This window comes from Crocodylus siamensis, chromosome 3 (assembly GCF_052110815.1).
Source record: "Crocodylus siamensis isolate JL-2025a chromosome 3, ASM5211081v1, whole genome shotgun sequence".
Taxonomy (NCBI): domain Eukaryota; kingdom Metazoa; phylum Chordata; order Crocodylia; family Crocodylidae; genus Crocodylus; species Crocodylus siamensis.
Genome location: NC_143397.1, coordinates 28,002,345 through 28,024,680, shown reverse-complemented (window position 1 = coordinate 28,024,680; position 22,336 = coordinate 28,002,345). Strand labels below are relative to the sequence as shown.

The 22,336-nt window shown below is 42.7% G+C and overlaps 1 protein-coding gene across 1 annotated transcript in view; it reads left to right on the top strand.

Moving 5' to 3' along the window:
• Positions 1-22,336, top strand: part of OXCT1 (3-oxoacid CoA-transferase 1) — a 121,704-nt gene that overhangs the window by 1,254 nt on the left and 98,114 nt on the right. The window contains exons 2-5 of the mRNA XM_090038003.1: positions 2,625-2,733; positions 5,442-5,532; positions 15,861-15,996; positions 21,609-21,758. Coding sequence (XP_089894129.1) covers positions 2,625-2,733; positions 5,442-5,532; positions 15,861-15,996; positions 21,609-21,758 — 486 coding nt within the window. The remainder of the gene's footprint in view (positions 1-2,624; positions 2,734-5,441; positions 5,533-15,860; positions 15,997-21,608; positions 21,759-22,336) is intronic.

Sequence of the window (22,336 nt, the reverse complement as noted above, 5' to 3'; positions counted from 1 at the left end):
GAAATTATCAGTGATAGGCTCACAGTTCCAATGGAAGCAAAGGGCATTTAACAATGGGAATCTCAGTTTGTTTCATCTTGGTATGGTTCTGTAAGATAAGGATATGTACAGCTAAGGGAAATGATATGGATGATTACTTGAGTGAAACAAGAACCGTATTTTAGCCATGTGTGGAGCTGCAACATACAATTTTATTACTGGACACTTAAGAATTATACACATAAGTTAAAAGATCTGTATTTGCAGTCTGTTATTGGCGGGAATAAATATTAGTTTCAAAGCATGGCACCTCTGCACTGACACCATTTGTGTCAAAGCAACGCCACACACTAAGCTCTGTACAGAAGAACATCATTATTAGTCTGTCTCTAAGAGATCCTTTAGTGGTTGCTTAACAAAGGTTTTACCTTATGGTAAGCTATTATTGTTACCATTGCATATACATTTTAGCCAAATATGTTGTTGCCTGTAGACTTTTGTTGGGCATAAGTTCATAAAAAAGTCAAGATGTGTGATGACTTGTACATAATACTGCCAGCCATTGTAGTACCATTGTGCTCTAAATAAGTAACTGTAATGCAACATGACCTAACTGTATTTTTTTTTAGTCCAATGCTGTCTGGAGTTCAACAATTTAGTCAGTGTGCACAGAAAAAAATCTATGTTCTAATCCAGCGGAAGGGAGCTTCTGCACTCCCCTTGAGGTAGCATGACACATCCATCCTATCAGGATGCTTTCCCTGATATTTCATGTAAATACTACTGTTTTTATTTTCTGAAGTCTTAGAAGTAGGCCAAATACCACGATAGTGATTATAATTCAAATTGAACACAACTCATTAGGGAAGAAGTAAATCACTATCTTAAAATGTATATAAATAAGATTTTTCTCTTCCAAAATTCCCTTCCACAACAGTAACTCCACTTGTGGAAATACCTTTACCAATATTTTATTTGCCATGTATCCTGTAGCTCAGACTGTGTCAGTATGACAGGCTGGCTTAAATGTTGATTGCAGCTGGTGTCCTCGTACTCTATTTACATGCATGTTGGACACCTGCATAACTTGCTCAAATCAAAACAGGGTACTGGTCCCAGTTGTTTGGTTGTTGCTTACCTTGTACCAAATATCAGTTATCTGCCTGTAGTTTAACCCACTTAAGTGCTTAGGGAATTCTAATAATACTGTCTTCTATGGAGGTAGTTGTACGTCCATTAATTGACTAGAAGCCGTCTGTGTCAAGGTTGCTCAAGTAGCTTTGAACTGTGTGTTCCTGTTAGTTTTAGGATTGTGGATCAGGCACTGGGACAAACAAGAGGAGGAGCCTTAATGAGGCACTAAAAGCTTAGTTCAGGTTGTTCCTGTAGTTAATGAGCTTTGTTTACATTGCATTGCACTGAGATTAGGTGAATCCATACTTTGAGTAAGTGTATAGGCTCTTTGGCACCTGAGTCTGGGCACATAAATAGACTCCATTGCAGTACTACAGCCATTCAGTTATGTATATTTCCAGTTTTACATATCCAGTTTGCTTCATATAGAGGGGAAACACATTTAGAATATGTACAGCAAATCTCTTCATGCACATAACTTTCTGATGGAGAGGATTGTTTTGCCCTGTGTGAATCTCTGGCTAGTCTGCTCCCACCATAGTGGCTCTGAATCTTCCTTGGCCTCAGCTACAGGTATTCTGACTAGGTTAGTTTTAAGCTTAAAAAAATTCTGGCTACTTGAATAACCTTCAAGGCTACATGCAAGAAGTCCTTGGGTTGCTCTTGCTTATACCAAGGACCAGGCCAGTACTTTGTTAGTTCCAGAATCAGGTAGGATGCTGGTTCCCTGGAGTTGCTGGAGTCTCACCTAGATTCCCCTCCAAAAATAAAAAGACTTAGGGATAAAACTTATCCCATCTAGTGTGCCAAGATGGTTCATATACAGCAGTTTTGAGCACTTGCACAAAGTTTCAGATTCTGTTTTGCCCTCTGACGATATAGAATTGCCCTGTGGCATAGCTGGTGGCAGCGGTGCCAGTAGTGGTGAAAGAGGAAGGCACTTTCACGTTGTAGCTCAATAGTTTTGCTGCAGTTGGGACTTATCAAAGAGAGACCCAGATTCAAGGCCTTCCTTCACCCAGAGGGCTTTGAATAATGCCAGACTTCTGCCTTGGTGCTGGAAAGCAGGAGTTGCAAATTTAAAATCCCTCTAGTAGTCTATTAGGCTAAAACAGGGGAGGACCCTTCTCCCCTTCTGACCTACAGCAACCTCATGGGGTTTTGTTCTGGGTCTCCAGGGCCTTATGTGTGTACCTGAATGGAGGGGTGTGTTATTGCATACCTTCCTGGCCAGAGTTCAGTTCCACTGAGCATGTTCAGTGGGTATATACACCTGCTTTCCCAGAGTTGTACCAAAAACTGTAGTTACATGCCTGCATGTGCATCGCTGATATGAGTACATGGAACAGGATTTAGCCCTTAATCTGCACTTGGAGTAGTACAGTTAGTACTGGTAGTAGTCTAGTCGTATCCATTATCCCCCACTACACATTTTATAGGATGCTCTGTATAAGAGGAGCAATTCAAAATAGTCACGTGCTTCATGCTGGCTTCCTGTACTGGTTTTACAGAGCTGCAGCTGCTATTTTTCTACCAGCAATCAGCTGAACACCAAGTTCTATACTGATCCGGTAGAAGCAGTAAAAGACATACCTGATGGGGCCACACTACTTGTTGGTGGTAAGTATTAATCGCAAATAATTAATTTTATATTCCCTCATGGATGAAATTGCTTATCCTGTCAGTACTCTCAATTATTTTAATTGACTAATTTGAAAGATCCAATTTCTAATAGAGTACCTTTTTTTTAAGCATTGTACCTGACTTAATATGACCTTAAACAGATCATAAGACTCTCTGTGCCTGTTACCTAATGTGAACAATGTGGTACAGGTGTCAACTGATACCTGGATTTTTATCTTCAAACTTAAATTTTATTTACTTTCTGTGGGGCTTGGATGTTTTTCAAAACTTGAGTCTAAATGTTTATTTCTTTTTACCTTTGAAAGTCCACACTGTTATGAATATGGATACTGTTACTTATTAAGACTGATCTAGGTTTTATTAATGCTACAGTTTCTGTTTACTACCAGATTGGTGATGCTTTGTATCTTTGTATCATATTACAAGTGTACACGTTTATATGTACTTAGAGGCCAAAAATGCATACGTAATCTTGACAAAGTTTGTAAGTAGAAGACTGGGTAAAATTGTTTTTTAAGGAGTGCATGTAATAACTTCAGAAAAATAGATCCCATGAATTCATAACAGCTAAGTCAAAGGGGAATGCACATTTTATAAAAGGATTTATACTGTGCATAATGCCATAGTTCAGTGATTATGCCTAAGAAGATAATTTGTGGCTTTCAGAGTTTACAATCTCCAGTAAAGATAGAATGGGTAGTTGGCATTGTAGCTGGAAAGTTTCATGGAGGGGAGGAATGGCTTTTCACAAGGTGTTTGGGGTTTTTTGGGGGTGGAGGGGGGGTAAAAGGGTTTCTGACCAGAGTACAGAAATAATAGGCACCAAGATGAGAAACATGATGATCATCTGAAGTAACTGGGATCAGAATTTGCATCTTTGTAACAGACATCAGTCTGACACACAAAGAGTTTCCAGGAATGAAACCTGACTGGATTGGAAGTGTGTGTTTATGGGGGAAGGGAGAGGGGCAGGGCAGGGGAAGGAGGAAGAACTGTCTCTTGTTTGAAACTAACACAAAGTGTGACTGATGTTGCAGAAGAGGGGAAGCCACAGCAGAGATCAGGGAAGAGGCATTCTCATGGGCAGGGGAGTTGCATAGTTGAAGTCTTAGGACTGGATTCAATATAAAAAACTCAGACACTACAACATATGACTTTCTGGACCCACTCAGAGGAATCCAGAGCCCTTACACTGTGTGTGTGAGAATTGTGTAAATTAGCTGACAGGGAGCTACCACAGCTATGCTGCTTCTAGTCCTGAGCTAGCTCACTTGGAGTTAGCTTTGGATCTAGTGTGTGGTGTGGATGCACTCTCAGATCAGGATCCAAAACTGCCAGGACTGGCAGCAGGAAGCTGCTTATAACTAACAAGTAGGGAATCTCTCAGGACAGGAGTGAGTCCAAAACCTACACTCTCTGCATGGCATAGCCACCTAATTTAGAGGTGCAGCCAGGTACCATCTTCCACTCCAAGTCAAGACCTCAGGATCCTCCCTTGAAGGTAGCCACTAATAACTAATGTTATAACAACTAATATAATATCTAGATAAAGATAGATATCTATTATTGATATTTATAGATATATCTGTATGAGTAGGACTTGCTGTTTTCTTTTCAAGTGGTGGTGGGGATACTGCCTAAGCTTTATGCATTGGCTTGGTGGTTACACCACTCACCTAGGAAGATTCAATTCTCTCCTTACCTTTAGAAGTTTCAAACCAACATCTCCCACCCATATGCAGGGAGCCCTAAGACCCAGACTCTACACTTTTTGTTGAAGTTGGGCCACTGAGCAACACAGAATTCAAGGGATTTGGAGCTAGAAGAGGAAGCAAGAAGGAGCTGTATTGTATCTTAATGGGTAGAATCTCCTGGAAGGGGAGGGACCTGGAGTCTGGTTCCTGTTTTTGTCTTTCTCCTTTCCCTTTGCCTCCCAGCAAATCTTGAATTATGTGCTGCTACTTCAACAGGAAAGGTAGAGATGGTTCTATTTGACTTACATTGCCTGGTGGCTAGGATGCTTTCCAAGTAGCTTGGAAATGTGGGTTTAAACTCTCCAAGCCTCAGGCTTGGGGAGTTTCATAGGCTTTTCACTTCTTTGTATGGCAAATCTGTTATACCAGGTGAGAACCAGAACCCAGCCTCCTTGCCCAAAGCAAGCATTTTTGTAAGGAATTCCCTGTGTCTGCTCAGTATGGTGTGAGCTTGCCTACCAGACTGGCGCTCTTACGGGGCTTTGGCAGAAGAAAGCCTAGTTTTTGGATCTTTCTTGATCCGTGGGTATGTGCTGAGCTGCTCACGCTGGGAAAGTTCTGGGCATGCACCCAAGCAGCACGCTCAGCAGCTACAGTGATTTCAAGTCAAACAGGGAGGTGCCTTTGTAGTATATGTATAGCCTGCATTAGGCAGCCGACTGGAGGGCATGGGGTTTGGTTTATGCAGAATTGAGGTGCCCGAGTCCCTTATTGGAAAGAGCCTTTAACTTCTGTTCTGAATGACGTTTTCTGTAAGAATTAAACAGCTTGTTCACCTGGAAGCAGTTTTAGTCCCTTCAGGTCAGTCTGTGATGATTTTTTTGTGGTTTTCCCCCTCCAGCCTATATACTGCATATATTCACGTCTTAGGATGAATCTAATTGGGCCAGAATGGTTGTCACATCCCTTGTTTACTTGTATGTTGCCTAGGTTTTGGGCTGTGTGGAATTCCAGAGAACCTTATTGGGGGCTTATTGAAGACTGGAGTCAAAGGACTAACTGCAGTCAGTAATAATGCAGGGTAAGTGTTCATGTGTTCTTATACTATTAATTATAATTGTAAATCTGTTTATATGAATTATAGTTCTGTAGAATTATAAATGAGCTGTGATTAGTCTTATATTGGAAATAATGTTAATTTTATTTTGAAGGGATCACTTGTGAGTTCCTCAGGCTCACTCTTGTTTGAAACTGACACAAATCCCCCAAAGGTTACACAAGGTTCATGCACTTCAGGCTGGGTAAGGTCTTGTTTTACTGTGGACAATCCCCATGTCTTTTCCTTCAGCTATATTTGGTATTGCTATTTTGGAGCAATTTTGGAAGAACTTCCTAGCTTCACCACAGAACTGTTGTTACTACTGAAAATGTTTTTATACTATTGGATTTCCTTTTTTGTAAAGCAGTTAGCAGGGAATGTTTTAAACCTCAATCTGACACTTTTTTATTTTATTTACCTTGCTTATTTGAAAAGAAACTATCCATGATGATGATAAAACATTCCAAAGCACTTAACTTGCTTTACAAAGAAAAATGCTTATATACCCATGGAAGTGTAGCCACTTTTTGAATGGGACATAATAGTTGTTCAGTAGTATCCAGCAGCAGTGTTAGTTTGGTAAATAAAACTGCTGGGAAATATAATGTTAATTATATTTGAATATGGCTAAGCCATTGGCCTAAGACACAGTTGCAATGATGACATGACTCCTATCAAATGGTGCCTCCAGCAACATTGTATTCTTTCTGTAACAACATTGTTTTGTTACTGACTGGGACAGAATGTCCAATCCGTGATGCATCATTATATAGTGGGGGTTAGCAGACTATGGTGTGCAGACTAGATCTGGCCCACAAAGAGATCTGATCCAGCGTGGGAGCTCAGGACACAGAGCTGCACCATGCCACTCGTCCCCTCTGTTGTGCTCTCCTCCACTGTAGAGCGCAAACTCTGGCCTGTGCTGGGCAGCAGCATCCTTCTGCCCTGTTATATGTAGCATATGTATACCATATGTGTTCCTGGGAGTTTTGCTATCACTTGCCAATTTGTTTGAACCTTTCTTTTCCTGAAAATTCAAGATTACAGTCTAAAATGATACTGGTAATTATTGTTATGTAGATTTTTGTATATCTCCTCCCATCCTCTTTTGGAGGTATGGCTTCTAATGCAACCAGAGGTGGTTAATGAGAGTTAAGGGCAAAGATCATTCTAATTCTTTTCTGCAGGTGTGACATTTGTAGAAGGTGTTTCATGAATTGCTGCTCAGACTTTGAGGGTTTGTTATATGGACCTGATGATTTTGCGAGGTCCCTTGCAGCCCTAATGTCTGTGAAATCTGTATGCAGAATGAGGTAGTTAGCTGTGTTAGTCTGAAGCTGGGCAGATGGCAGAGTATAGTTGCACCTTTATAAACTAACTATTTTGGAGATGCATGAGTTTTCATAGGGTACCCCCTACTTTGCAGAGAACACAGGTAATGAATAAAATAAGATGCAGCTTTACCTTGCCTTTCACCTAATTTCAGACTAGTACAGCTAACTACCTCTCAATTTCTGCTCTCTACAATTCTTTTCATACTGTCTGACAAAGGCCTAATGCCTGGGCAGTCATTTAAAATTATTCTAATAAGATGGTGGTTGTGTGTTATTTGCTGTTTTTTGTAAGTATCTGAGTTGAACTACATAGTGATGTTGGATGTTTCCTTGATGTCCTGGGTTTTTGGTTGTAGCCATGTTGGGCTAAGGACATAGGTAGGCAAGGTTCTTTGGGTAGATATGATATCTTTTATTAGACCAACTGATAAGTTGATGGCCTGAAACACCAAATTCCAACATTTGCTCTAACTTTCTAAGTGCTGATTAAACATTGACACAGCTGCTCTCTTTAGGGACTCCTCTGTTGACAGTATGACTGAATGATAAGATAATGCTGATTTGTTCATGATTAAGGCACAATGCCTGTCTTCACCACTGCCAATTTGAGTGCAATTGACAAAAGTTTGACACTGCATAGATCTCTGTCAACAATTTGTCAGTCAGAAATATCATACTCTAATGTTTAGAAACCAGGTTTTCTCTTTTATTTTTTTGTGGTGATATCTTTTATTGGACCGACTGTGTAGTTGGTAGAGAGATATTCCACAAAGTGCCCTTCAGGTCTGGGGAAGGAGCAAGTGCAACCTAAGTAAATATCAGACAGCTCATGTTAATTCCATATGTGAAGGAAAACAAGCATTTAAAGAAGAGCTGTGAACTAGGAACAGAGAAGTAGCTTCAAAGTAAGGTAAGAACTGACTTGAGATAAACTAATTATGTAAAAGTATAAGACCACTCAGAAGGGAAAATATCTTTGTTGGCTGTGAAGCACTGAGAGGTTGAAGGAGAAGCTAGTTAGATTATGACTGAGTCATGAAACAACCATCTCTGTTTAGCCTATGGTGTTTAGTGTCCAATAGAGTTATGATTTTCACTTAGGCCATTTGTACTCTCATATCTAGGTAATACTGGAATGCTGTAGTTCCAGTTTAAGCAGGTAGTATGAAAATTCAGAATGCTTTTAGGTGCTACTACAATTAGGTTAATTGGACAAAGGCCATAGCCCTCCTGTTTCATCCACCATGAAGATCTGGGTTTCTGGTATGAGCCTTCTTGACTAACCTCAGGAGAGGGTATCTAATCAAATATCTTGCGTCTTTCTCTCTTCCTCCTGTTTAATTCCTTCTCAGGTATTTTCCTCTGTGTTCTCAGGCTTCTCTGTGCTGTCCTATCAGCCTCCTTCTGTCTGTCCTACGTCCTTTGTAATATACCACTGGACTGGCTTTATACACACTTACATGGCACATTGCCATTTGTAAAGTAGGGCTGGGTGAAACAGCACTGTTTTGTTTCGACTTCTGCTTTGAAGGGACAGTGCTTCATTTAGCTGTTTCAAAGCACTGTTATGTTTCGTTTTGTTAAAACTGTTTCGCTGTTTCAGCGCATTTCGAATTTTGCCCACAAGCTGTAATAGGGAATCATGAGTACTCCAGCTGCGGCCTCACCAAGGCCAAGTACAACAGGCGAATGACGTCCTGGGATTTGCTCAAGAAGCATTTCTGGATGCAAGCCAGCATTTTGCTAGCTTTACTAGCCGCAGCATCACGTTGAAGGCTTATGTTCATCCTGTGGTCAATCATGACCGCCCAAGTCCTTTTCATCCATAGTGCTAGCCAGCATAGCACTACCGAGCCTATAAGGATTCTGTAGGTTTTTCCTCCCAAGGTGGAGAACCTTGCATTTTTCAGTATTAAACACCGTCAGGTTCTCGTCCGCCTATTTCCTGAGCCTGTTCATCTTTGTATACTCAGTGCAGAACATGACACAGAGACTTAACCCTGGATAGTTAGAGCAGCTTGCTGATTAGGGCACTCGCTTGGGATGTGGAAGACCTAGGTTCATGATTCTGTTCCAGATCAGATAGTTGGGAATGTGGTAAACTCGGGCTCAGATGAATGTCCTAACTAGAAAGATATGCTGTCTATGTGAAGGTGAGATGTTGCCCTTAATTCTGTTTTTTTAAAAAACTCGTTTGGTCCTAATATGGACTGGGAATAATATGGAAATCTTAAAAATAGTTTCAGGACAGAGAAAATATTTTCTGAGCAATTCTGTCCCTCACTGTCTCTTGGTGTGTGTTCGTATGGTGTAATGTAGAGATGCCCAAGTTAGCTTTCCAGAAGTGTAGCATAACTGCATTAGTGTGACACTGGACCTAAACCGATTAGTTCTGCTTCTCTTTTAGAGCTTGTTTGCTTGAGTATCTCCATGCAGGACTGCACTGCACTTTACAGCCTACCCTTAACTTCAGGGATAGAGTTAGGATCTAAATCAGCATATTACATTGACATTCCTCCATGGATATAGTTTTCTTGCACTTGACTGATTTGTCACTTGACTAATTTCTAGAGTACCTTACACATGTTCTCTTCCTGGCACTTCACTTAGGGACCTTTCTCCTCTCTGGGATCTTTGTGCATTTCTAGCAGTCTTAATGAGAACCCATGTGAGCTCTTGCCTACTTTTCCTTCTTGTTCAAACACCACTCCTGGTGGAAACTGCATCCATCATAAGAACTAGAAATTACAGGTGCTTATGATAACACCTTCATATGTGAGTCGCTTGTCAAGGTATGGTCATCCTTAGGCTCTATCTCACATTTTTGCCTGAGGTAGTGAAAAGCAGTTAAACTTATGTCTCTGTGGACAGCTTAAAAGGTTAAGCTGCTTAAACCCAGACCCCCTTAAAGTATGTCTAGTTGCAGTAAATTGTTAGAAGCTAGTTGGCGTAGATCGACATTTACTCCACTAGGCCTGAGGCAGCACCTGGAACTTCCTTAAGAGGTATATCTATCTGAGATGTATTAAAGCTCTAACTTGGGTTTTTAAGCCCCACCTTGGAAAGCACTGTTCCCCAGTATTGAAATCGAATGCTTCTTTGGGAAAAGTTGTGCTGCAGTCTTCATGTAGGCATGCACATTCATCTGGTTATTGTTTGTAACTCTCCAGGAAAGGAATTTACATGAACACTTGCAGAAACATAATTAACCAATTGTTCTAGTTCTTTAAGATGTGCCATCCATATATAGTCCACCCTTGATACTCCTGCACTCTGTAGGCTCAAGTCTGGAATATTTTAGCTTAAAGCATCTGGTGAAGTCTAGTGTCCCTTTACAAAGGCATAAAGGGTAAAGTGGGCTGGTTCTTTGCTACCAGGCTCCATATTGGCAAAAGACCTCCATACCTGGGAGGAAGAAGGTTTGTTTGTGGAATATGGACAGATATTGCATCTTGAAGAGTCACACTTATGGGGCCTCACAATATAGTAAATAGAAGGACTCCCATGTTGGTGCAAGTGGACTGAACCCATCATGTTTTTCCAGTCCTTGTAGAAAAGACTACATTAGGCAGCTTTGCTGGGGGAGTCCTTTGAGTAGGGGGTTGGGAGTAGCTTAGATAGATGTAAGCATGGGCAGATGTAGGAATTTGAAGGGGAAGGGATGCAAAAGATGCCACTGGTGCCACAGGAGAGGTCCCCTCTCCCCTGCCTTCTAGGTGTTTGTGTTCCCTGCCTGCTCCCTGTGTGCCTCCCCCCCACAGTCTAAAAGCAGGTATTGGAGGAGGAGGATTGACACTGCCATCCTCCTCTGCCTGGCACTTCACATAGCTGTTCCCCGTGGCTGGAGCACCCAGGCCAGTGGGGGAACCATGATGGAGAGGGAAGAAGCAGAGACTCAACCCTGGCACTGCCCCAGCATCCTATACAGCCACCCCCCATAGTTGTCAGGTAGAGCAGGACAGGAGCAGTCCTGGGGTTTCCTTTGCCCTTGGGTCAGCTAGAGACAGCAGCACGTGGGTCCTCCTTCATCCTGCTTTGTCCTCCTCGTGTTCCATTCCTTCCTGGGGCTGGACACCTCAGGGGACTCAGTCATGGGGAAGTGGAGCTACTGGCATGTGACCTTCACTGTGAAAGTGGGGTGAAACTGCCTCTGCACCCCTCCTAGATATGCGCCTGTGTAAAGTTCCTCTGCTTTACAAACCCTCTCCAAAGCACATGAGGAAACTTTGTCTGTCCTATCCTCTATCTTCAGATGCTGAAATGATCCGTGCTATTACCCTGTGACAGGAGGAGCTCTGCTTTCAAGGAACTGATTCAACTGATAAATTGTGTTTTGGTGGAACATGTTAAGATGAAATTTTCTACCCATAAGAAGGTACAGAAGTATAATATAGGGAAGTGAAAAGTTATAATAATGAATGAATAGTAACAAAATAGTATAATAAAATCCTAAAAACGTTTTCCATCCAAAAATCTGTGTCCCTATGTTTTAGGATAGGTGCTTCAATTAGCGAGCACCCCAGAGCATGTAAATGCCTACTTTGATCAAATAAAAAGTAACCTTGTCATATCAATGTATAAGAACCATAAGGTGAGGTGCTGCTGGTCACTGTGGTTGCTGAGAGACATAGGGAAAAAGTGTGCTTTACTGGAAACAGCTGTGCATTACTTCAACCCAGTTCTGCAGCATCTGTATAGATCAGGCACTTCACTGGGGCTTTTTGGTGCTTTTAGCTAAAGCTGATTGAACTGGCTATTATCAAAGTGCCAAAAAAGCCCCCTGAAGCACCTGATCTATACAGATGTTGGGAAAACTGGGTGCAACTAGTGCACTGCCTCTTTTGGGCATGTGCTGTGCTCAGTGTGGGAGCGTACTGAACTTTAAAGTAATTTGCCATTTTCCCGTCATCCCCCCCGCTGGCCCCCCACCCCACATCTGCAAGAAATCTGTGTGCTGGGGAAGCAGGGCAGTCCTAGAATGCAAATGCTTCCAGTCGCCTTGGAGCTTCTCTCTCTTTCCCTATCCCCTCTCTCTTTTCTCCCCCTCTCTCTCTTTCTTCCCCCTCCTCGTTTGTACTCTTGCTCTCATTTTGGACATAAACAGATAGAGCTCCCTCAGAAATAATTAAACAGCTGATATGATAATGAGGCCAACAAAGAGGCATTTTGTGGGGCCTTCATGGCCCCAAGATTTTTTTGTCTTCTGTAGAAAAATGTGCATACTGGTATTCTGCAGCTAGGTACATAAAATCATGCTGCAGGAGAGTGCGGTTCACTAGGTGCCTCTGAGGCAGCCAGACAAGGGATAACAGCTTTTGGGGATATTAGGCGAAAAGCTTACTGATCATTACAAATCTGCTGTTGACTTGCATTTGCACTTGTAATGGCTACGCACAATCACAGATATGTATCTTTATGCACTGGGCTCCTCTTTGTACTCTCTGCTATTCCTCTTGTTATTATCTTAATGGCCAATGTGTACAACAGAGTTGATTATAGTCCACTGAAAGGACAGCTTGCCCCTCTGTCCCTGTTCTTGGACCAAAGAACCTCGGTCAGGTGCATCGCAGAAGTGCTTTCACTGTCCCTGATGATACTACTTGTTTTCCTTGGACTTGTTCTGTTTGTTCCTCATCTGTCTTGGGTGAGGAATTAATGTTGCATTATCTCATAAGTCAGGTCTATAGTGTTTGAGCTTGCATGATTGTCATGCTCAGTGGGGGTTTAAATCTTTTATTTTTTTTTGGCCTGAATTCTTTTAATTCTATAGCAGTGGAATCCTCGCCTCAGAGAATTGCAAATATGGGAAGTCTCCAGATAGCACATGTCATGTTCCAGTATCAAATCTTTGACAATTTTGCAATCATAAAGTAGTGTATCAAGATGAAATTTCTGTAGGGACAGGAAAGGTTTTTTGTAGGCTTTGTGAAATGTCAGTAGATGTTTAATTTCAGAGGTGTTTTGGCCCATTTTGGTGCCCAAAACACCAAATCTGAAACACAATGGAAGGCTCCAAAAAACGTCTCCAAAACCATTGACAACATGTAGGGGGTGCGCACATGCACCTCCTGAGATTGGTGGTGTACCCCCTGCAAAAAGGTGCGGCTGACATGGCATCTGTGGGCAGTCCCTAATTGCCGCTGGCTGCTGCTGATGTTGCCTGTGGCATCTGTGGGTGGTCACCAACCACCAGTCAGTGCTCACCACCCCCCGCCCCCAACAGCACTGCTGCCACCTGCGGGAGCTTGCTGTGGCCCCCCCAGCCTCTGGGGATACACAGTGTTCATGTCCGAAGAAAAACTAAACCATCCAAAATGTTTGGGAGGTGCCCCCCGGGAGTTGTCCAGCACAGCCCTGCAGCCCACCTTTTAAAGTGCCGGGAGGCTGGGGCTGGGCAGGGGTGGGTCCAGGTAAGGCAGCCATGGGGGCTTCACTCACGGCTCCCTTGCCCAGCGAGAGGCAGGCACAGCTTTGTTTTGTTTGTTGTTTGTTTTTTAAAAAAAAGCTTAGGAGGTGGCTCAAAATATAACCATGATCTGCCAAGAGAGAACCAGGTATCATAGCAGCTCTGCAGGATGCAATAGCGACCATTAGGGAAGTGATTCTCAATCTTTTCAGATTCAAGGCACCCTTTGATAGACTTAGGGCACCCCTTGGAAAATGCCAGCTTTTAATTTTCACTTTTTTGACTACAGACAAATAATACAGCAATTCTTCTATCACAAAGAAAATAGAAAGACCACAACGGGCCAGAATGCGTTGAACGGTGTGGATTCTTATTTGTAGTCTTCTGAGTTAATCTTGCTAATCATGTTTGCACACCTAACAGTGCCAGCTTTGCATGGTACTCTGAGACACCCTTGATAGGATCTCAGAGCACCCAGGATGTTGTGCACCCTGGTTGAGAACCACTGCTTTAGAGTATTAGAAATAATAGTAGTAGCATTAATGTGATACTGTGGAAACATTAGCATGCATTATTTTAAACTAATATAATCCCATCAGCTGGGAGAGTGACTCAGAGAAGAAAAATCTTAATAGCACCTGTAGTGTCTTTCCTCGAAGTCTTGTTTTTAACAAGGAAGTCAATGTTTACTATAACAAGAAAATTAAAATAGAAAAAACTCTGTCCTAATTGGCTGTCAGTCTGGTTTTCTGACTAGTGTGTGGGGATTTGCTTCTTCGTTTTCCAAGCTTCCTCTCTTCTTATCCTTTCCTTGGGCATCTGTGTAAGGGGAGATGTGATATGCTTTTAAGTTAGCTGTTTGTTCTCCAGAAGCAGGTTAGGACTTGCTGTGGCTGTTTATTGGTAGAAGCAGCACCTTTTAAAGATAAAACTGAACTGAACTGGCACTTGTAACTTTCATATTCAAAATACCTTTTTAAAAGAAAAGCTTTAGCATGTTCTCCCCTTGAGAAAATTGAGGCCTAAGGGTAGGTACATTTTAATGTGGCTGTGACATTTGCTTCTTTTCTCACTTTTGTATGGCATCAGATAATCAACTTCAATATCTATGAGTCGCTGTCTGGTGTTATTGCTCAATGTGCAAATTCCATCTGCCCCATCTGGGCATTTGTAAAGATTGCAGCTTTGAATTAAGTGCAGTGTTGTTTGTTGGACACTACGTTCACACAGGGGAATGCCCAAGATGTTCATCTTGTGAAGTGTTGTTTTGAATTGTCCGTATCCACATCTCAGTCTTCTGTTGAGCTTGATCCATGCTCCTCTGTCAAAGGCATGCCCAACAGGGGACTTGTTTGGTGTTGGTATAAAATGCTCTAGGAATAGCTCTGACCTTTCCCAGTGGTTGGCCCACTCAGTTACTGCCCATAGGTTGAGTTCAGCATCCCCAATCTCTTCTAGGAGCTTGTGGGCTTCATCTACAAATAGTTTACAACTTTTAAGCCTCCATCTATCCAGGTCTTTAGTTAACAGTTGATGGAGTAGGTGTTTTTTGTCACTTATTATCTCTCTTACCAGTAATGATGTTAGGATCTATCTTCTTATATCATTTAGTCTAATGCCTGAGGGTACAGGGAGGGCATCTATGTGTAAGTTGTGCACACTGTTAAGTACAGTGTGAGGTTTTAAGTTTGACAGCTTCTGGATCATACATGAGCACAATATTCTGCTGGGGCTTATTGGATTTTTTCTCCAATTTACTTCCTCTAAAAACCAGGACTTGCTCTTTACATCTATTTATGTATCTGTAAAATGAAGAGAATAAATTTGCTATCCAGGTAATTTTAGGTGGCAATCAGTTAATTTATGTTTTAAGTTTTAGTTGATTAATTTATCTAATTAGTGTTGACACTAATATTAACTAAAATATGACGGACTAAACATAGATGATGGTTTTATGTCTTGGTTATAATCTAAGACTCCTATAACCTCTCAGTAATCCAGAGGTAATAAAGACCCTTTTCCTTTCTGAATAGTTTTTTTCTTTTACATACCTATGTTATCTATTCCACTGCTCTTCCCTTGCTGGGAAGCTACTTTTGATAGCATCTCTGGTCTCCTAATTTACAGAGAGAAGTAGTTAGCTGTGTTAGTTTGAAGTCAAGTAGAAGGCAGGATGGATTTGCATGTTTTAGACTAACCAAACTTACAAATCTACCCTACCTCTTAATTTACAGTCCTCCTCACCAACTTCAAGTGTCTGTTTTACATGTGGAGTTGTACAGAAGCCGCTGTTTTATCTTGTATTTAGTTTAGATTATTTCCACTTCTTTCCCAGATCTAACAAAGAGTACATTGTTCCCAAAAATTTGTCTAATATCTTTTCCAACTGGTCCAGTAAAAGATGTCACCAAAAAAATCTTGCTGCTCTCCTATTTCTTGGACCATTACAGCTAGAACAATAGTCCAGTTCAGTTTAACAGTTCTGTTAATTCACTAATGTTTATAAAGTGTTTTCAAGATACAAAGCATTTTGCTATTATAAACCCTTGTATTATTCTTTTTCTATATAGTGTTGACAATTTTGGACTTGGTCTTTTACTTCAAAGTAAGCAGATAAAACGCATGGTATCTTCATATGTTGGAGAGAACGCAGAGTTTGAACGGCAGTATTTATCTGGAGAACTGGAAGTTGAGCTTACACCTCAGGTAGGAGGCTTTCTTTAAAGGATCAGTCAATTCTTTAAAGCTGTAATGATAGATGATACTAATCTTATTTTCTGAAGATATCTTTTCTATTTTAATGTTGTTATGCAGTAGTTCTGTTTCTCTTATAGGTGGGGCTGTGTTGTAAACACACCTAGCAGTTTCTCAACATTTTGGAGTGGACTGCTATTGATTTGAGAAAATGGATTGCTCATTATGAAGTGTTGTGATTTTTGGTGATAAATTGCTTTGCTAAAAAAAAAATGACATGTTTGCTGTTTGTTATTGTTAACATCCACAGTATGCTAGAAAAACAGGGAAGGCACAGATTTTTTCCCCACATGGTTCGTGCTCATAGAAAGTTCAGAGGCAGAGAGTTCAGTACTCTGGAGATGAAGAGTCAGCTTTGGGAAGGAAGCCAGGAAGTTACTGAACTGGGAAGTCAGGATTTTGGAGTGAAAGTGAGCAGAGTGGAGCAGTAATAGAAGATAACCCAGTCTGTGGAGATGAGGGAGGAGATAACTGGGAAGAGGAAGAGAGGGTGAGAAATGAATCCTAGGCACTGGTGGACTGTGGTCAGGTGGGGAGTAATGGTTCGAGGACAATGGTGAAAAGATAAAGTGGGGCAGACAACAAGGCACAGATGCACCTTATAAACTAACTTGGTGCTTTTAACCATTTTGGGCCCGTGGGCCAGAACAGTAGTGTGGGGCCAGTCCATGGGCCAGATCCACACGTGGGGTTAGTGCACAGGCCTGGTCCAGTGCATGGTTGATTCACAACGTAGGTCTGTAGGTCTGATCCAGTGTGGGGGCAGAGTTAGTTCATGGGTGTGACCAAGTGCATTGGACATGGACATGGAGTGGCTAGTGCACAGGACCATGTCATCCCAGCCCATGGGGCTCCTCATGGGCCTAGAAATTTGATGGCAGGGGAGCAGTCAGTGTCAATTGCCATGGGGCTCTGCTGTGGCAATGAATGCTGTCATAGCTCCGTGGGCTGGCTCCAGCACACTTGCTGTAGGTGAGTATTTAATTGTTTACCTGTCCTTTGGGCGGGGGGCTGGACTCGATGATCTCCCGAGGTCCCTTCCAGCCCTGATGTCTGTCTATGAAATTTGGGAGACTGTGTGGTCATGTGAAGTAACAAGATGAGTGAGAGACTGAAGGAAGCAGCATTGGGTATTTGACCGGTCAAATAAAGTTTGGTCAATTGACCGGATAAATATTCGTAAAAAATAGTAAAAAATTGCCAGTAGGTCCAAACAATACACAGAAAATCACAATTTTTCCATTAATATGTCAAGAACAACAAAAAAATCATGTTTCTGACGAGAATTATGAAAATAATTAGCATTTTTACCAAAAAATCTACAATCGGTCATGGGTCAAAAATATGCAGTCAATTGACTAGTCAATTGACAATATGTATCCAGTCAACTGACCAACTTGCCAGCCCTAGAAAAAAGTAGGCCTTAAATTAGAGAAGGTATCTTGTAAAAGTGTGTTTATATAACGGCATGCAATTACTGGTAGTTTTAAATGCAATTGGTGAAACAGTCTCTGGCTGTAGTCTGTGCCACAGGAAAAGGTTTGTATTTTTGCAGCTTTGTGTGTGAGAGTAGAAGTAAATACATAATGTCTGCCACCTTGTGGAAAAGATTTAGAATTGGACTTTTGTGTGAAATGTAGAAAGACAATAACCAATTATTATTTTAGTAGTACTTTTATGTTAAATCTGAACGTGCATATATTTACTTGTTTTATCATGTATTACTTATACACTAGCCTTTCAGCCTAACATAGCTAAGGCTCAGGAATGTTGGGTACAAGGCTACAGTAGAGTGCCATCATTGATCATACATCTGTTTAGATCTGACTGTAAAACTAGCTGCATAAAGCTAGTTTTACAGTCTTCAATATAGATAGATGTATTAAATGATTCTAAATGTGGAGCCAGTTACTAAAACATAAGCTCTGAAATCTCAAAAGACTAGACATACTCCCAGAATTGAGGACATTGTTAATTAAGCCAGGAAGAAGACCTGAAATCCTGTGCTGTGGAAATCTGACCCTTGCCATGTGTATACTACAGGGGTGGGCAAAATACAGCCTGTGGGCTGCATCCGGCCTGCCAAGCACTTCCCTCCGGCCCACAGAGCCCCTTCAAAACCCAGGTAATGGCAACCGCCCCTCTAAAAGCCTCCAGCGGCATCAGCTGCCGGCTGCAGCACCTCAGGCTGTTTCCTTGGGTTCTGGTTGCAAGGCAACCAACCCCGACCTCGGCCTGCCCCAGCTGGCCTCGCCTCGCCCCTGGCTCAGGCCATGTTTGCAGCTTGAGAGGGGCAGAGGAGTTGGGCCAGAACCTGTGGCGCCGGTGAGGGGAAACCGTGTCTGGGCCAGCTTCTGCCTCCTGTGCGGGACTGGAAAGGGCCCTGCCCTGCAGGTAAGCCTAGGAAAGTGGCTTCTGGGCAAGCTTTCCCTGTGCTGTGCTGCTCGGGCTGGGCTGGCACTGGGAAGGGGAAGCAGCAGCTGGGCCGCAGCTCCGGCCCAGTCAGCACCAGGGAGGAGAGGTAGCAGTGGAGCCATGTGCTGCTTGGGACAGGATGGGCCCAGCCGGAGCAGCAGGGGCTCAGCTGCATTTTCCCCCTTCTCCGCTGGTCAGTCCCGAGTGGCACACGGCTCTGCCGCTGCTTCTGCTGGCCAGAGCTCCTAGCATTCGGACTAAAATTCACTCATGAACTCTTCCACCAAATTGTTCTAAGTTCATTTCAGAAGCTTGGCTGTTAAAAGTCATTGCTTTGCAAAAGGACTCTCATTCACATTAGTTCACTGTGGAATGCATCTCAGATATATGATATCTTGGTGGATGATGCCATTTTATTTTTCACCCAGAAGCAGCTGCGGAGCTGTGTGCCACTCGGCACTGACCGGTGCAGGCAGGGGGCAGTGCAGCTGAGCCCTTGCTGCCCCAGCCGGGCTCGTCCCATCCCAAGCGGCACACGGCTCTGCCACTGCTTCTGCTGGCTGGTGCAGATCTGGCTGGGTCTGTCCCATCCAGAGTAGCATGTGGCTGAAGCCAACTTTCCAGGTGCTGCTGGGGACGGGGTGAGCCCGACTGGATCGGCACTGGCCAGCAGAAGTGGTGGTGGTCCTTTTGGGACCAGCTGGCACAGGTAGAGGGAAAGTTCTGGGGGAGGTCTGATGCCCCTGAAACCCCACTGCTGGGGCAGGATGTTAGAGGGGTCACAACCCCTTGCTACCTGGTAAGTTGTGCAAGGGGAGGGACTTCCAGTGGTAGGGGTCAGGGGGTGGGGCTTCTGGTGGCAAAGGTCAGGGGTGGGGGTGGGGCTTCCAGGCCCAAGATGGCAATCAGGGGGTGGAGCAGTTGAAGGGGTGGGGCTGCTCATGTGGCCCTCGACAGCTCACCAAAACCCATCAAGCGGCCCTCTGCCCCAAATAAATGCCTGGCCCTGTTATACTATGTAATCATTCTTGGCTCTAGGCTAGATGCTCCTTATCAGAATCCCAGACACAAATGAAGAAGCATCCAGCACCCTTTTCTACCATGGGCTGCTCCGTATTCTTCCACCACAAACATTTTCTATCCTCCATCCCACACTATGCCCCTTACTCCCTCCAACCTCACAATCCACTTTTCCTCTCCCCACTTCATAATCAGTAACCCCACCTTGAAAAAATAATTTCACAGATGTTTTTGTGTGAATTAAGATCTATGACAATTCTGGGCCTACGAAATGTAAATATTCAACAGTAAAATTCATTAACACCTGGAGCAACTTGCTAGATGTAGTTGATCTTCAATAACTTTAGATGGGCTATCCATATTTACATCAAGATTACATATCTTTCAAAAAGATGTAACATTTAATCAATCAGAAGTCATGGGTTTTGTACAGGAATTAGTGGGTAGGGTGGGATTTGATAAGTTGTATTACGCACAATATTAGACTGCATAATGATGATGACAATAAGGCAGGACAGAATGCAGGTGAGGTGGTGCATTCTGCATATTAAATTTAAGAGATCATACAGTAATCTTCTGTTTATTCAAGCCGACAACTTGGTGTTCCTCCTTTGCTGTTTCCTGTTCAAACTAAAAAGCATTGCTTCTCAGCTGGAGAATGGTCTTGAAAAGAGAAGACTGAAGGGGGTTTAATAAAACCTTCAACTACCTGAAGGGTGGCTAGAAAGAGGATGGAGCTAGACCAGGGGTGGGCAATTATTTTGGGTGGAGGGCCACTTACTAAGTTTTGGCAAGCCGTCGAGGGCTGCATGACAGGCAGCCCAGGGCAGATTAATATTAATTTTCCAAAATCATTAGGGACCCCACGGACTGGATAGAACGGCTTGGTGGGCTGCATCTGGCCTGCGGGCTGCATTTTGCCCACCCCTAAGCTAGACTGTTCTCAATGTCTCAGATGACAGAACAAGGAGAAATGGTCTCAAGTTGCAGCAAGGGAAGTTGAAAAAACTTTCACATGAGAAGGGTAGTAAAATACTGGAACAGGTTACTCAGAGAGGTTGTGGAATCTGCATCCTTGGAGGTTTTTAAGACCTGGGTAAACAAGGCCTTGGCTGGGATGATCTAGTTGAGGATAGTCTTGCCTTGAGCAGGGGGTTGGACTAGATGACCTCCTGAGGTCCCTTCCAGCCCTCATTTTCTATGATTCTAACTCTGAATGTTAGCAGCTATCCATAGACCAATGGTTCTCAACTGGGATGCTACAGTGCTGGCACCACTGGCATGAGCAGAAACTGCCCTATGTGCTTTGGTTTGATATATTTATTATATAATCAAAAACAATTCATAGTAGAATTATACTGCTTATATTATAATTTGTTTATATTAATATTTTAAAATGAGGTGCTGCTAAATTCTGAAAATTTTTGGGGGGGTGCCTTGAGTCTGAAAAGGTTGAGAACGACTACTCTAGAGCAGTGGGGCCCACCTTTTTGGCAGGCCTGCCAGAAATTAGCCTAGCACCCTCCCTGAGTGCTATATGGATCCTTTCCCCTCCACCCAATTTGCTTTCTGTTTTCTGCCTTATCTGTCACTGCTGCATCTGCATTTCCTCCCTGACTTCCTGTGTGCCACACACACAGGCTGCGTGTGCCACTTGCGGCATGTGTGCTACAGACTGGCCATCCCTGTTCTAGAGTATCAGAGTTTGAGGACTAGAGAGGAAGCAAATTTATAGGTTGATATAAAGGACTATTTTTAGGCAGTTAAGTGGAGAATGAGGAAGATGATACAGAATGGATGACTGTGACTGATTATCCAGGTAACAAGTAGCTAAGCAAGGGGCAAATAAGATATAACAAAGAGCTAGAGCCTGACACTGAGCAGGGAGTTTGACTACAATATGCTATTGAAAAACTGGCTGGTTTTATTGCCAAATGCTATACACATCAGCAGAAGAGAATAAAAAAAGGAGAAAATTGACTGAATGACTTTCAGTCATGTTAGTTAGTGAAAAAAGATAAGAAAAGCCCCAAGTTGCAAGACCAAAGAAAGTGTGCACAAACTGCATAACATACTTGCTGTTTTGCGGAAATCAAATTGAAGTCTGTTATCTGCTTGTTCTCCTCTAGGGCACCCTGGCAGAGCGAATCCGTGCAGGAGGGGCAGGAATTCCAGCGTTTTACACAAGTACGGGGTATGGGACACTGGTGCAAGAAGGAGGAGCACCTATCAAATACAACACAGATGGCACTGTTGCCATTGCCAGTCATCCAAGAGAGGTAAGAAGCTATTCCACTGTAACAAAACCTTCATGCTAAGAGTCTGAACTCCTTCCAGGTTCACAGCAAAAACAGAAATATCAGCTCCCCCAAGCCATTCTTAACTTCACTGTGTCTAGCCTGATAACTAGATGAAATCAGAAAAGGCAGCACACTTGTTAAATAAAAGTGAGCTTGATTTTCATGTGTATATCATGGTCAGATATTGCCGATAGGGGTTTATAGTGGGAAATATGGTTTGTTATTATAAGCCGTCAAAATCATGAAGAAATGAAATGCATAATGCTTCAAATTGAGAAACGGGACCTATGTATGGAAATCGGAGAAAATCTGAAGAAAAGGAAGCATCCACAAACAGTAAGTGGCTAATGTTACTGATACTGGATGCTCATTTGGTTACAGCAGAGATTGTACTTTGCCCAAATAAAGGTTATGCAACCTCATTAGAGCTAAGGCAATGCTATTTTTGAAGTATTCGCTGCTTTTATGTAGCTCTTTTTAAAAGGATGTCTTAATTGTGCAGGCTAGTGTCCTCTTCTCTCTTTTGCATGTAATTTTTCGTGCAACCAGTAATTTAC